Source organism: Oryctolagus cuniculus, chromosome 1 (genome assembly GCF_964237555.1).
Source record: "Oryctolagus cuniculus chromosome 1, mOryCun1.1, whole genome shotgun sequence".
NCBI classification, from domain to species: domain Eukaryota; kingdom Metazoa; phylum Chordata; class Mammalia; order Lagomorpha; family Leporidae; genus Oryctolagus; species Oryctolagus cuniculus.
Genome location: NC_091432.1, coordinates 4,716,352 through 4,730,382, shown reverse-complemented (window position 1 = coordinate 4,730,382; position 14,031 = coordinate 4,716,352). Strand labels below are relative to the sequence as shown.

The 14,031-nt window shown below is 66.6% G+C and overlaps 2 protein-coding genes and 1 long non-coding RNA gene across 7 annotated transcripts in view; 2 read left to right on the top strand and 1 right to left on the bottom strand.

The window, feature by feature from the left end:
- Positions 1–4,874, top strand: part of ANKRD13D (ankyrin repeat domain 13D) — a 9,075-nt gene extending 4,201 nt beyond the window's left edge. For both annotated transcript variants that reach the window (XM_070067011.1, XM_070067044.1), the window contains 9 exons: positions 2,108–2,174; positions 2,429–2,510; positions 2,668–2,729; positions 2,809–2,939; positions 3,531–3,688; positions 3,773–3,895; positions 3,975–4,138; positions 4,231–4,322; positions 4,545–4,874. In XM_070067011.1, the coding sequence (XP_069923112.1) occupies positions 2,108–2,174; positions 2,429–2,510; positions 2,668–2,729; positions 2,809–2,939; positions 3,531–3,688; positions 3,773–3,895; positions 3,975–4,138; positions 4,231–4,322; positions 4,545–4,758 (1,093 nt within the window). In that variant the 3' untranslated portion in view covers positions 4,759–4,874. The remainder of the gene's footprint in view (positions 1–2,107; positions 2,175–2,428; positions 2,511–2,667; positions 2,730–2,808; positions 2,940–3,530; positions 3,689–3,772; positions 3,896–3,974; positions 4,139–4,230; positions 4,323–4,544) is intronic.
- Positions 4,875–5,664: 790 nt separating this feature from the next.
- SSH3 (slingshot protein phosphatase 3) lies at positions 5,665–12,702 on the top strand. 4 transcript variants are annotated; one of them, XR_011385558.1, is made up of 16 exons: positions 5,665–5,889; positions 6,330–6,367; positions 6,686–6,944; positions 7,502–7,620; positions 7,695–7,766; positions 7,948–8,013; positions 8,091–8,279; positions 8,385–8,478; positions 8,666–8,794; positions 8,886–8,932; positions 9,831–9,977; positions 10,131–10,331; positions 10,418–10,673; positions 11,444–11,850; positions 12,174–12,199; positions 12,290–12,702. XR_011385558.1 is itself a non-coding variant. In XM_070066913.1 (15 exons), exons 1-14 carry the CDS (start codon positions 5,824–5,826, stop codon positions 11,810–11,812), a joined length of 2,052 nt encoding a protein of 683 aa, XP_069923014.1. In that variant the 5' UTR covers positions 5,665–5,823; the 3' UTR covers positions 11,813–11,816; positions 11,921–12,702. The 4 variants fall into 4 exon arrangements, 3 of the variants coding, with proteins under 3 accessions (XP_069923014.1, XP_069923065.1, XP_069922985.1); XM_070066913.1 differs by having other exon boundaries at positions 11,444–11,816; positions 11,921–12,702; XM_070066964.1 differs by lacking the exon at positions 12,174–12,199 and having other exon boundaries at positions 12,298–12,702.
- Positions 11,240–12,430, bottom strand: LOC138847868 (uncharacterized). Its single transcript, XR_011385764.1, has 2 exons — positions 12,298–12,430; positions 11,240–11,850 (listed from the first exon to the last, which is right to left on the bottom strand). It is a non-coding gene; the product is annotated as an uncharacterized lncRNA (long non-coding RNA).
- Positions 12,703–14,031: the final 1,329 nt, after the last annotated feature.

Below are 14,031 nucleotides of genomic sequence, written 5' to 3'. Positions count from 1 at the left end.
CTTTCTTGCTGCTTGCTATGAGTTTAATTTACTCTTCTTTTTTTAAAAAATATTTTTAAAAAATTTATTTGAAAGGCAGAGTTAGAAAGAGAGAGAGAGAGAGAGGTCTTCATCTACGGATTCACTCCCAAAATGGCCACCCTGGCTGGGTCTGGGCCAAGCCAAGCCAGGAGCCAGGAGCTTCCTCTAGGAGCCCAGCACCAGCATCTGCTGCTTTCCCAGGTGCATTAGCCCAGAGCTGGATCGGAAGTGGAGCAGCCGGGTCTCAAACTGGTGCCCATGTGGGATGCCGGCTTTGCAGGCGGCGGCTTAGCCTGCTGTGCCACAGCGCCGGCCCCTAATTTGCTCTTCCGTGCTCAGTGTGTTGATGTAGAAGGTGGGGTAATTGATTTGCGATCTGTCTTCTTTGTTAACATAGGTATTTACAGCCGTGAACTCCCCCTAAGCACAGCTTTACATGTGCCCCATAAATTTTGACACGCTATGTCTTCATTTCCCAAGTGTTTTTTTTTTTTTTTTTTTTTTTAAGATTTACTTATTTGAGGCCGGCGCCGCAGCTCACTAGGCTAATCCTCCGCCTAGCGGCGCCGGCACACCGGGTTCTAGTCCCGGTCGGGGCGCCGGATTCTGTCCCGGTTGCCCCTCTTCCAGGCCAGCCCTCTGCTGTGGCCAGGGAGTGCAGTGGAGGATGGCCCAGGTGCTTGGGCCCTGCACCCCATGGGAGACCAGGAAAAGCACCTGGCTCCTGGCTCCTGCCATCGGATCAGCGCGCTGCGCCGGCCGCAGCGCGCTGGCCGCGGCGGCCATTGGAGGGTGAACCAACGGCAAAGGAAGACCTTTCTCTCTGTCTCTCTCTCTCACTATCCACTCTGCCTGTCAAAATAAAAAAAAAAAAAGATTTACTTATTTGAAAGGCAGTTACAGAGAGAGAGAGAGAGGGAGAGACACAGAGCAAGAGAGAGAGAGGTCTTCTATCCGCTGGCTCACTCCACAAATGGCCACAAAGGCTGGCACTGGGCCAATCCAAAGCCAGGAACCTGGAACTCCATCCAGGTCTCCCCCGTGGGTGCAGGGCCCCAGCACTTGGGCCATCTTCTGCTGCTTTCCCAGGCCACAGCAGGGAACTGGATTGGAAGTGGAGCGGCCAGGACTCGAACTGGCACCTGTTTGGGATGCCGGCACCACAGGCCAAAGCATCGGCCCCTGCAAAGCGTTTCTGATTTCCCTTTTGATGGACGCTTTGGAGCCGCTGGTCCCTTAGAGTGTCTTTGATGGCCTCCATCCGCCTGTCCCATGCACCGGAGACGAGCGTGCGTGCGCTGTGGGCTGCGGCGTCCAGGCGTGTGTGCAGAGCGTGGCTGCCCGGCGGTGCCGTTCCGTGTGCTCGCTCTGTCCGGTGCGCACAGCACGCTCCCGAGGTCGCCGGCTGTGTGTAACAGCTTTAGGGTGGGCTTTCAAACACACGGGAAAGAGGAGGCCATGCACTTAGGCACCACCCAGCGTCCGCTTTTGTCAGCGTTTGCTCCGTCTTGCTGGCCCTGTCTTTCCTCACCTTTCTCTCTCTGTCCCCCCAAGTGATTAAAAGCACACCCAGATGTCACATCTTCCCAACAGTAAACGGCCCTGAAAACGCCTCTAATAGAAACGAGTTTCTTTATTAGAAAAAAAAATATATATATATATTTATTTAAAAGCCAGAGTTACAGAGAGGCTGAGAAAGAGAGAATCTTCCATTTGCTGGTTCACTCCCCAAATGTCTGCAACAGCCAGGGCTGGGCTGAAGGCAGGAGCCTGGAACTCCACTGGGGTCTCCCACGTGGGCGCAGGGGCCCAGGCATGTGGGCTGCCCCCTGCTGCTTTCCCAGGCGCATCAGCAGGGCGCTGCTCTGCAGGCAGTGGCTTAACCGGCTGTGCCCTAACACGGGCCCCCAGCTACGCCCTGGCCCCCTTAGCACAGCTCACAAAATTCATGACAGTTCCCCGGCCCCTGGCAGCCGGTAGTCATGGTTCGCCTGTGCCTCTTCAAGGCCCCAGAGTTGGGGCGCCGCCAGCTACCTGGAGGGGGCTGCGGCAGGCCCCTCACGCGCTGCTCTCTGCTCTGTTTCAGGAACAAATGTGGCATCTGGGGATGGCGGTCGGAGAAGATGGAGACCGTGAGCGGCTACGAGGCCAAGGCAGGAGAGCCTGGGAGGCGGCGGCGGGGGCTGGGGGACCCCGAGCGGCCAGCGCCCACCACGTGCACCAGGGTCGCCCGCAGCCTGGGCCCCTCCCTGGGCCCTGGGATGAGCCAGGAGCTCTTCCCTATTGGTTGGAGCTGTAGCTCCCGGTGTCAGCCCTGAACAACCTCTTGCATTGTGGGGAGTGAGAGCTTGCTTGTGGGGGGGGGGCTGGAGAGCGGGGAGCAGGCTCTGAGCCCCCTCCTCCCCAGGTGTACAGCGCCACCAACGTGGAGCTGGTGACACGCACACGCACGGAGCACCTCTCCGACCAGGACAAGTCAAGGAGCAAAGGTAAACCCAGGTGCGCTGCCTTCTGCCGTCCCCCCCGCGGTAGGGTCGCCCCGGGCTGGGGTCAGGGGCTCGCTGGGAGCCCTCCCAGGTGGCGGGGGGGGGGGCAGTCCGCGTACGTGGCCCAGAGGCCCCTCACGGGCTCCGCCCCTCTCTGTAGCGGGGAAGACTCCATTCCAGTCCTTCCTGGGGATGGCTCAGCAGCACTGCTCCCACGTCGGGGTGAGTCGGGGCTGTGCCTGGGCCCCAGGGCGCCAGGTGTCTGTGCTGCGTGCTAAGGGGCGCCCTGGGGCCCACGCAGGCGCCCGTGCCGCAGGCAGCCAGCCCCACCAACCCCACGGCCATCTCCCCCGATGAGTACTTCGACCCCAACTTCAGCCTGGAGTCCCGAAACATTGGCCGCCCCATCGAGATGTCCAGCAGAGTGCAGAGGTGAGGCTGCGAGCCGGCTGCGGACTTCGCTCCGGGATGGGGACCCTGCTGGGACCCCCTCGTGGGGCCTGTGGCCGCGGTAGCCAGGGACTTCCCTCTGGACTCTGTGCCTTGAGTGCAGGAGCCAGGGCTGCGTTATCCGTGGCCCAGTGACCTGGCCACACTCGTGGGCAGGCCGGCGGGCGGGCGGGTGGGTGGATGGCGGCTCCACCACGTTCTACTTGTCACTGTCTACTGAGCACCTGTGGGGGCCATGGGATGCTCCCACCTCCCAGCTGTGCGGCCTCCTCAGTGGAACACCTCTGTGCCCACCACCCCACAAGATCTGGTGAGTGGGTGTCGGTGGTCACAGGGGACGCGGGCGCACAGCCGGCCCAGCCGGGGCCCCTGCACAAGCCCAGAGGGGAGCTGCAGCCTGGCCCCCGACTGCCTCTTCCAGACCAGTTGAACTGGCACAAAACCACCGTCGTGAGCTGCAACGGCCCGGGGTGTGGGCAGCTCCCGGGAGAGGCAGCAGGGCCCCGAGCAGGGAGGAGGAAGCCCAGGCCGCCAGCAGCTCCCCAACCCCCCGTGCTGTGGTCGGCCCGGCAGGTTCAAGGCAACGCTGTGGCTGAGCGAGGAGCACCCGCTGTCCCTGGGCGACCAGGTGACGCCCATCATCGACCTCATGGCTATCAGCAACGCCCACTTCGCCAAGCTGCGCGACTTCATCACGCTGCGCCTCCCACCTGGCTTCCCTGTCAAGATCGGTGAGCGGGGACCAGGGACGCGGGGTGGGGGGATCTGGGCCGCCACGGGGCCGCAGGGGGTCACGCCCGGCCGTCTCCCCACAGAGATTCCCCTCTTCCACGTGCTCAACGCCCGCATCACCTTTAGCAACCTGTGCGGCTGTGACGAGCCGCTGAGCTCGGTGTGGGTGCCGGCCCCCAGCCCCTCCGCCGCCGCCTCGGCCACAGGTACTGCCCAGGAGGCCGCGGGGGCTGCGCGGCTCCCCGCCCTCCGAGGCCCAGCACGGCCGCTGTGCTGCCCACGCAGGGAGCCCCTTCCCGTGCGAGGTGGACCCCAGCGTGTTTGAGGTGCCCGCGGGGTACAGCGTGCTGGGCGCCGAGCGCAGCGAGCCTCCCCGTGACGAGGACGACCACCTGCTGCAGTTTGCCATCCAGCAGAGCCTGCTCGAGGCAGGCACGGAGGCCGAGCAGGTGGGACAGCGGCGGGACAGCGGCGGGGGCGGGCCCTGCGCTGCAGCCGGGCCGGGCCTGGGCCACAGCTCTGGGCTCTGCTGCTGCTGCAGGTCACTGTCTGGGAGGCACTGACCAACGCACGGCCGGGCACCCACCCCCTGCCCCAGGCCACGGTCTACGAGGAGCAGCTCCAGCTGGAGCGGTGAGGCCCTGATGGGACCCCCGGACCCTGCCCCAGCCCTGCCTCGAGCCCCCCGTCGTGGCCGTGGCAGCAGGGTGGGGAGCAGGGAGGCCCTGGTCCCGGGACCCCAAGCCGTCTCCACAGCGACCATCCACCAGCAGCGCTGCCCCTGCCTGCCGCCTGTCTTGGCCCCTGCCCCGGCCGCAGCCCCTAGCAGTCTCCCTCTCACCCCTTGCCTGGCAGGGCCCTCCAGGAAAGCCTGCGGCTGTCCACAGAGCCCTGGGGCCCAGGATCCCCCCAGAGGACGCCCCCAGCCCCTGCCCCGCCAAGCTTTGAGGAGCAGCTTCGCCTGGCCCTGGAGCTGTCCTCGCGCGAGCAGGAGGAGCGGCAGCGGCAGGGGCAGCAGGAGGAGGACGACCTGCAGCGGGTCTTGCAGCTGTCGCTCACCGAGCACTGAGCCGCAGCCCCCCGGGGTCGCCTGCCTTTGTAACCTGTTTATTTATAAACTGCCTGGCACCCCGGGGGTGGGCCCAACCACGAGCAGAGACAGAAATAAAGAGACTGTGGGCAGCAGGTGTCCTCTGTTCAATGGGCTGCCGCTGGGCTGCCTCCTGTCCCCACCCCCACCCCCGCCTCACCATGAGGGGAGGGGTCCCACCTGGGTCAGGCGTCCTTAGGGAGCCTCCACTCCTTGAGCTGGGCCCACCTGCTAGAGAGCCAGCTTCCTCTGGGCCTGAACTGGGACCTGGCCCAGGCACCTGCCAGGAGAGGGGAAGGCTGAGCCCCTGGACCGGGCACTCACAGTGCTGGGAACAGCCCCCATCCCGCGGCCCAAGCCAGGTTCCTGCCCTGACTCCACCTTGGCTGCCAGGAACAAGTCACTTCCCTGTGCACCCGCTGTGTGTGTGGGGGGTCTGCCCTGCCCGGCTCCTCTCCAGGTGGGCCTCAGTCGCTTGTGAGTGTCCTGGGTTAGTTCTGAACCCGGGGCCATTTCCTCTGAAGCTTGCGCCCCTCCCGGTGATTGTGTAAGCAAGACGGCCCCCAGCCAGGAGGAGTCGATTGGGGGCGAGGGGGGGTCCCCAGGCGTCAGACCCTCTGGGACGCATCATCAGACCTATGTCCCCTGGGTAACGGACAGGTTGGGGCTCAGAACAGCTCAGGTGATCCAACAGCGCCGCCGGGAGCGCTCCGGGCGCCTCCTGGGAGAAACAAGGAACCCAGGAACGAGTTTCAGGTCTGGGCTCCGCACCTGCGCCCCGCCTCCGTCACGCCCCCAGGCGAATGGGGGCGGGCGAGGCGGGCCGAACCGGCGAAACGGGACGGGAGGGGCGCCGGCCGATCCGTGCCAGCTCCGCAGGCCTGGCTGGGCGGGAGGCTGGCCCTTTAAGGACCGCCCGCGAGGAGGTGCCAGGTCCTGGCGGCTCCGTTCTCTCCTTCCTGGTCCTGCGGGGCAGGGACTGTCCGTGGGGCTGTGGGAGGAGGCCGTGCCCGGTGCCCGCCCAGGTGCCCCCGGCCTGGCCCCATGGCCCTGGTCACAGTGAGCCGCTCGCCCCCGGCCAGCGGCCACTCCACGCCTGTGGGGCCCACGGTGAGTCTGCCCGGCTGCGATCGCGCCCACGCAGTTGGCTGCCGGCTGGGCCTGGGGGACCACGTCCTGCCCGCGGGGCAGCCTCCCCTGGAGCCTGGTGTGTGCCGGGAAGGAGCTTGAGTCTCAGGCTGGGGGGGAGGGGGGCTGGAGGGGGTGGTCTGAGGCTCCCAGAAACTCTACCAAGGCAGATCCAGAGGCCAGCCCTGTCCGGTCCGCGGAGGCCCGAGCTGGGCTAACCCCGCCCACGCCCAGGAACCCCACCCCTTGCCCTGCCTGGACTGGGGCTGGGGCTCCCCGGGAGCCCTCCTGCCCGGAGAGCACAGCCGGGGTGTGTGTGTGGAGAGACTTGGCGTCTGACACCCTTTCTGCCCGACCCGGAAGGGCCCCCCACCCCAGGAGTGCTCCCTGCCCACTCCCCCTGGGGGCTGCTTTCTCCGCAGGCCCGGGCCAGCAAGCAGAGAAGCAGGCTCCAGCGCAGGTGAGCACCCTTCTCCCGAGGCAGAAACCCGCCACCGCCAGTGTCCGGCAGGAAGCCTCACAGGAGAGCTGGCAGCCAGCTCCCTGCGGCCCGGGGCTGGGCTGGTGGGCACCCTGGCTTGCGGTGGAACCGGTCTGGGCTCGCACCAGGGGTCACAGGCCAAAGGGTGGGATGGGTCCCCAGCCAAGTTCTCAGCATCTCCCAAGTCAGGCGGGTGGGAAGGGAAGGGGCGCCTGTGGACCTGGGGTGGGGCTGCAAGCCAGGGCTGAAGGGGCTGCCAGAGGGGTTCTGTAACACGCGGGCGCACACCCCACCCAGGCAGAGCTTTGCAGTGCTTCGCGGGGCAGTCCTGGGGCTGCAAGACAACGGGGACAATGACGGGGACAATGACGCCTCAGAGGCCAGCCTGGAGCTGGGTGAGGAGCAGCCCCACAGGGACCACACCGATGGGGACCACACCGACGGGGACCACACCGACGGGGACCACACCGACGGGCACGGACCCCAGAAACAGGCGCAGAGGCAGCACCTGCACCTCATGGTGGAGCTGCTGAGGCCGCAGGACGACATCCGCCTGGTGAGGGGCCCTGCCAGAGCCTCCCGGGCGAGGGGCCCCCAGGGGTGTGTGGGTGCACACCAGGGGGGCAGGGTGTGAGGGCGGGGTTGAGTGTGGGCCGCCCGCCCCCGCTGCTGCAGCTGCAGACTGAGCAGGGTGCGTGCTGGGAGCAGGCAGCTGGGCCACACCAGGGCCAAGCGCTGGGCACTGCACGCGGGGGCCCTCGGGGTGGGCACCCGGTGAGGGCCGCCTGTGGCCATGCTGCAGCGTGGCGGGCCGGGAAGAGCGAGGAGCAGTGTCGCGGGCAGTCACCCCTAGGACAGCGAGTCCTTTATTGTGACGCGAGGCCCTCGTTTCTGTGGTGACAGTGTGGGGGGACAGGCAAGTGACAGGCGTTTCCTCAGAACCGCCTCCCCCGCTGTCCTTGTAGTCTCCCCTCACGAAGGAGCCTTGAGAGCATTTTTGTGGGACCTACTGGATTGCTGTCCCTGACCTTGAGCCTGGAAGAGCGGGGGAGGGGTGGGGGAGCAGGGTCCCCCCAGGCACCTGAGGCTGGGCCTCTCCCCCACCCTCCCCAGGCGGCCCAGCTGGAGGCGGCCCGGCCCCCGCGGCTCCGCTACCTGCTGGTGGTTTGCACGCGAGAACCTCCAAGCCAGGATGAGACCGTCCTCCTGGGGGTGGATTTTCCGGACAGCAGGTGGGAGCTGGGGAGGAGGGGGGCAGGGAAGAGAGGCGCTGGGGGGCTACAGCGCTCCTTCTGTTCCCTGCCAGCTCCCCCAGCTGCACCCTGGGCCTGGTCTTGCCCCTCTGGAGTGACACCCAGGTGTACCTGGACGGAGATGGGTAAGAGGTGGCAGCTGGGGGGAGGGGCGGGAGGCTCCGGCACTGCAGCAGCACAGCTCTGGGCGGGGAGCCTGGGGCCCCTCTTGGCTCTGCCTGGATTCGCTCTGTGCTCCTGGTCACGCCGCCCAGCTGGCTGTGGACGGGCCCAGAGCTTGCCCTACTCCCACCTGGTCTCCTGCAGGGGCTTCAGCGTGACTTCCGGGGGGCAGAGCCGCATCTTCAAGCCCATTTCCATCCAGACTATGTGGTGAGCATCTTGGGAGGTGGCTGCTGGGTCTGGGGGAGGCAGGAGGAGGACAGTCACCCTTCTCTCCTCCCGCACAGGGCCACGCTCCAGGTGTTGCACCAAGCTTGTGAGGCGGCTCTGGGTGGCGGCCTCGTGCCTGGTGGAAGTGCCCTTGCCTGGGCCACCCACTACCAGGAGAGACTGGACTCTGACCAGGGCAGCCTCAATGAGTGGATGGCCATGGCCGACCTGGAGTCTCTGCGGCCTCCCAGCGCTGAGCCTGGCCGGTCAGTGGGGGAGGCCGAGGTGGAAGGTGGACAGGGAGGGGCAGGGAAAGGTGGGGGTGCCATGGTGGAGGGGAAGGGAGCCCTTGCTGAGGGCTTCGTGCCCAGGCCCCTAGAACAGCAGCAGATGGAGCAGGCGATCCGGGCCGAGCTGTGGAAGCTGCTGGACGCCAGTGACCTGGAGAGCATCACTTCCAAGGAGGTGGGCAGGGAGCCAGGGAGCCGCAGCCCAGAACCGTGAGCTCGCCTCTCCTCGGAGAGGAGCCGCCTTGCTCTTCCTGGCCTCTGTCTAGATGGGGCAGGGTACTGTGCTCGGGACCCCAGCGGGAAGGGGCGGTCGGAGCGTGCAGGGCCAGGCCGAGCCTCTCCTGCCCCGGGCTCCGCTGCAGATCCGCCAGGCCCTGGAGCAGCGCCTGGGCTGCCCCCTCCAGCAGTACCGCGACTTCATCGACAACCAGATGCTGCTGTTTGTGGCCCAGCAGGACAGGGCCTCGCGCATCTTCCCGCACCTCTACCTGGTGAGCTGCCGCCGCGGGGAGGACGGGCCAGCTGGGCGGCAGAGCCGGGGCTGCGGCAGGGACGGGAGGGACACCGCCTCCTTCCCCACAGGGCTCCGAGTGGAATGCGGCGAACCTGGAGGAGCTGCAGAGAAACAGGTGAGATTCCGAGCCCCTCAGGAGCCCACCCGCTCTTCCCCGCTAGGGGCAGCCTGGGGACATCAGGAGCCCCTCCCTCAGCCGCCGCTGCCCCTGCTGCCCAGCAGGCCAGCCTTGCCCACTATCTACGCCCCATGCTGTGGAGCAGGTGCAGACACGGGGGCTTGCCCAGGCCGAGATGGGGGCAGCAGTGTGCGTTGCTGCGATGGCCGTCTCCCCCCGCCTGACTTGTCTCCGGGGAGCAGCGGGGACCTGGCTGTCTGCTCTGACAGGTGCCCACCCTCTTCCGGCCCCTGTCACCCTGCCACTCTCAGTTTAGCTGAAAAGCAGTTCTTGTCCGGCGCCGCGGCTCACTAGGCTAATCCTCCGCCTGCGGGGCCGGCACCCCGGGTTCTAGTCCCGGTCGGGGTGCTGGATTCTGTCCCGGTTGCCCCGCTTCCAGGCCAGCTCTCTGCTGTGGCCCGGGAGTGCAGTGGAGGATGGCCCAAGTGCTTGGGCCCTGCACCCCATGGGAGACCAGGAGAAGCACCTGGCTCCTGCCATCGGATCAGCGCGGTGCACCGGCCGCAGCGGCCATTGGAGGGTGAACCAACGGCAAAGGAAGACCTTTCTCTCTGTCTCTCTCTCTCACTGTCCACTCTGCCTGTCAAAAAAAAAAAAAAAAAAAAAAAAGGCAGTTCTCTGGCTCATTTCCAAGAATACCCAAGGGCCAGTGTTACAGGTGGCCTCAGCTGCGTGGACTAGGTTGGCAAACTCAAGGCCAGCCAGGCAAAGTCATGTTCTCATGGACACAGTCTCCTACTGCTGGTTCAGTTCTCCCAGCCCAAGTGCTGCCCCCACCTCTCAGAACCGAGAACCCGACAGAAACACCCAGGCCGTGCTGCGTCCTCTGGTTTAGGGTCAGCCACATCTTGAACATGGCCCGGGAGATCGACAACTTCTACCCCGAGCGCTTCACCTACCACAACGTGCGCCTCTGGGATGAGGAGTCGGCACAGCTGCTGCCGCACTGGAAGGAGACGCACCGCTTCATCGAGGATGCCAGGTCAGGCCAGCGCCCCACCGCTCTGCCCCTGCCCACCCTGCCCCAGCCCTGCCCCTGGCCCTGGGTGGCCCTGCCTTCCCTGCCCTCTGCTCTGGCTGTTGTCAACCCGTGCCTCCGCGTGGGGCACCCCGCTTTCACGCCCCGCCTCCACAGAGCGCAGGGCACCCGCGTGCTTGTCCACTGCAAGATGGGCGTCAGCCGCTCAGCCGCCACGGTGGTGGCCTACGCCATGAAGCAGTACAGCTGGAGCCTGGAGCAGGCCCTGCGCCACGTGCAGGAGCTCCGGCCCGTCGTGCGCCCCAACCCCGGCTTCCTGCGCCAGCTGCAAACCTACCAGGGTATCCTGACCGCCAGGTACGGAGTGGGGTCGTGGGGAGTGCTTTGTGTGCTGGGGTGGCTGCTGGGTCCCTCAGAGCTGACTCAGAGCCCCCTCCTCGCAGCCGGCAGAGCCACATCTGGGAGCAGAAAGTGGGTGGGGCCTCCCTGGAGGAGCCCCTGGCTCCCGAAGTTTCTACACCATTACCGCCCCTTCCGCCAGAACCAGGGGGCAGCGGGGAGGCGAAGGCTCTGGTCTTGGAGGAGAGCCAGGCAGGGCCACGGCCCCGCATCAACCTCCGCGGGGTCATGCGATCCATCAGTCTCCTGGAGCCCCCCTCTGAGCTGGAGGGTGTCCTGGGGGACAGCGAGCTGCCAGAGGTGAGGCTGGGCTGGGCTGGGCAGTGGCTGACCGGGTCTCCCCTCCCCCTGCTGGCAGGGTCTGCTGAGAGGTCAGGACCCCGGGTCTTTGCTTGCTTCACACTGTCCCCCAGCACCCAGCACCCCTCAGAAAAGCTCGGGAGACCCAGGAGGGGCAGGTGGAGGCACTGGAGTGGGGGCAAGAAGCAGCCCTGCCCAGGCCAGGGCAGCGCTAAGGGGCAGGGGCATCCTCCCCAGGCCACCCGCTCTGCAGCCCACAGCACGGGGGTGGGGAAGGGGCCCTCTGAAGCCCCTCCCACGCCTGAGGGGCCCGGGCGGAGGGCTGAGCACTGACTCATCTAGCAGCAGGAGCACAGGCGCCTGGGGCAGCCGGGCCCCACGCCAACACAGGGACAAACGTCCTGAGGAATGAGTCCTCGGGGCAGGGACGGTGGGACGGGCTTCCTGGAGGAGGTGTCTGGATACAGAAGGAGAGGGAAGTGGGAAGGGTGGGCACCAACGCTGGGTGTCCCACCCAGGAACCCGCCCCACACATCCACGTGGCCCAGCTCCGGGCTGGGCTGACCAGGCAGAGGCAGCAGGGCGAGAGGGAGAGCAGACGCGGCCTGGCCTCCAGGAGTGGCGGCGCGGGGCGTTCGGAGCGCTGCTGGGGCAGCAGGCGGGGCGCCGTCTTCCCTCCTCGGGAAGCATCACTCAGCTCAGCAGCCGTCCGGCCCTGCCCTCATCCCGGGGAGACGCCCCCGTGACCCCCTTATTCCTCACCTGTCTAGGTTTTCCCTGCCCAGGAGTCTTCAGACGAAGAGCCCTGCCCTCAGCTCTCGAGGGCCAAGGGAGACCAGTGGGCCCACAGGAGGCCGTGGCCTGCCCTGAAGTCCCGCCAGTCTGTGGTCGCCCTCCAGAGCGCTGCCCTGGTGGCCAGCCGGACCCAGGCCTTCCAGGAGCAGGGGCAGGTGGAGGCCGGCGTGTCCTCCACACCCCGCCTGCGGAAGGTGGTGAGGCAGGCCCGTGTGGACGACAGCAGAGGCGAAGATGAGGGCTCTGCTGCCTGTGGACCTGCCACATCCCTCTCAGCTCCTCCCCAGGTGGCCCCAGACCCCGGCGTGGAAGCCTCACCGCCACGGCCCCAGACCCCGGTGTGACGGCCTCACCCCCACGGCCCCAGACCCCGCGTGACGGCCTCACCGCCACGGCCCCCCCCCCCCGCGTGACAGCCTCACCGCCACGGCCCCAGACCCCAGTGTTACGGCCTCACCGCCACGGCCCCACACCCCCCCCCCCCCGCGTGACGGCCTCACCGCCACGGCCCCAGACCCCGGCGTGACGGCCTCACCGCCACGGCCCCAGACCCCGGCGTGACGGCCTCACCGCCACGGCCCCAGACCCCGGCGTGACGGCCTCACCGCCACGGCCCCAGACCCCGGCGTGACGGCCTCACCGCCACGGCCCCAGACCCCGGCGTGACGGCCTCACCCCCACGGCCCCAGACCCCGGCGTGACGGCCTCACCGCCACGGCCCCAGACCCCGCCGTGACGGCCTCACCGCCACGGCCCCAGACCACGGCCCCAGACCCCGCCGTGACGGCCTCACCGCCACGGCCGCAGGCTCAGACCCCGCCGTGACGGCCTCACCGCCACGGCCGCAGGCTCAGACCCACGCCCAAGGGCTCGGGACACTCCCTGTAACGGGGGACACAGCAGAGACCGAAGGTGCCTTCGAGGGAGCGGCTCTCGCCCACAGTCGCTGAGAAAGGGCTTCCCAGGCCTGCCCCGCGCAACGCCCAGCGGCCAGCCCCAGAGCCAGGGGCCCCCAAGGCAGACAGCGCCTTCAGGCCCTGACCCCAGGAGCCTCCCAGGGGACTGGCAGGTCCCCTCCCCCGCACACCTCACCAAGGGCCTCCCGCAGCCGCGCACTGGGTCACAGGGCACCAGGCCAGGGAGTCTTCTTGGTCTCCTTGGCCTCTGGCCAGTTTTTCAGCCTTTACAGCACCTGGCTTTGTACTGAGAAATAAACATTTTCATAGGAAGCGACTGCCGGTTCTGTGGTGTCAGCCCTGCCTCTCTGTGTCCTCAGGAGTCGGTGTTCCCGGCTCCCCCACTGCCGCCCAGGAGTCTCTGCCAGACCTGTCTGGGGCAGTGCGGAGTTTGGGGTGGAGGGGGAGGGAGGAGGGGCGGCCAGCGCTACCTCCCCATCCCCAGGGCAGGGCGCCGCCCGTGCCCAGCACCTCCCCAGGTTGGCAGGGACAGCTGAAGGGAGCTGCCCAGGAAGCCGCCGCCGCCACCACGCCTATCCGGACAAGCCCGAGCCTGCTCCAAAGCCGAGCCGGCTCTGAGCCTCCTGGTGCCGGGTCTCAAGCACTTTGGGGTTGGCAGAATCGCCTTCTCCCTGCTGTGATGCTGACCCGATTTCCCAAGGTGCCACTGCTGCCCGGGAGGAAGGGCCCGGGCCAGCCTGCCCACCCTGCCTGCGGGCCTTAGTGTTTGAGAGTCCGTGGATCCGCCCCCCACTCCCCTCAGAGCAGGCCCCAGTGGGAGGAGCTGGCAGCAAACGTCTCGCTGACGAAGACATGCCCAATTTCTTTTTTTAAGATTTATTTTTTATTTATTTGAAAGGCAGAGTTAGAAAGAGAGGTAGAAACAGAGAGATCTTCCATCCGCTGGTTCACTCCCCAGATGGCCACAATGACGGGGCGGCTGGGCCAGGCGGGAGCCAGGAGCCAGGAGCTTCTTCCGGGTTGCCCACGTGGGTGCAGGGGCCCAAGCACTTGGGTCATCTCCGCTGCTTTCCCAGGTACACTAAGGCAGCTGTTTCGGGAGTGCAGCTGCCGGCACCGCAGGCCAGGGCTTTCACCCGCCGCCACAGCACCGGCCCCCATGCCCAACTTCCAGAGCAAACCCAGCAAACCTCTCACCCAGGCCCTGCCTGAACCCAGAAGTGCCAGGGGCAGGGGCTGTCCCCACCTCGCTTCACCACCTGAAGCTGCTTCACCTGGAACCTCCTAGCCATCGTGTAGAACAAAGGGCTTAGACCCAGAAGTCCTGGACACACACACACACGCACCCCGGTCATCGCACACTGCTCAGATTCCGCCTCTGCGTGCTCTGTCCGGTGGCATGCTTAGGTCACACGATGGGGTAAAGGGAGAGCTCGGATTCCTGAGCCGGCCTGCTGAGTCTACACGGGGACTGCCTGAAACCCCAGCCCACCACCCTATCGCCGGGAAGGCAGGGTCCAATCACGGACTCAGCGCTGTGGGCTGAAAGGATCCATGAGAACAAGGAGGGACTTGGCATGAAGGGAATGGAGACTACAGAGGGAATCACTTGCATCAACAATACGGCGTAGCGGGTAAGGCCGCCG

Coding starts and splice junctions, on each gene's coding strand:
- SSH3 (XM_070066913.1), top strand. CDS start 5,824: ATGGCCCTGGTCACAGTGAGCCGCTCGCCCCCGGCCAGCGGCCACTCC. Junction 6,368..6,685: donor AGAAGCAGGCTCCAGCGCAG/GTGAGCACCCTT, acceptor CACCCCACCCAG/GCAGAGCTTTGCAGTGCTTC. Junction 8,933..9,830: donor GAGGAGCTGCAGAGAAACAG/GTGAGATTCCGA, acceptor CCTCTGGTTTAG/GGTCAGCCACATCTTGAACA.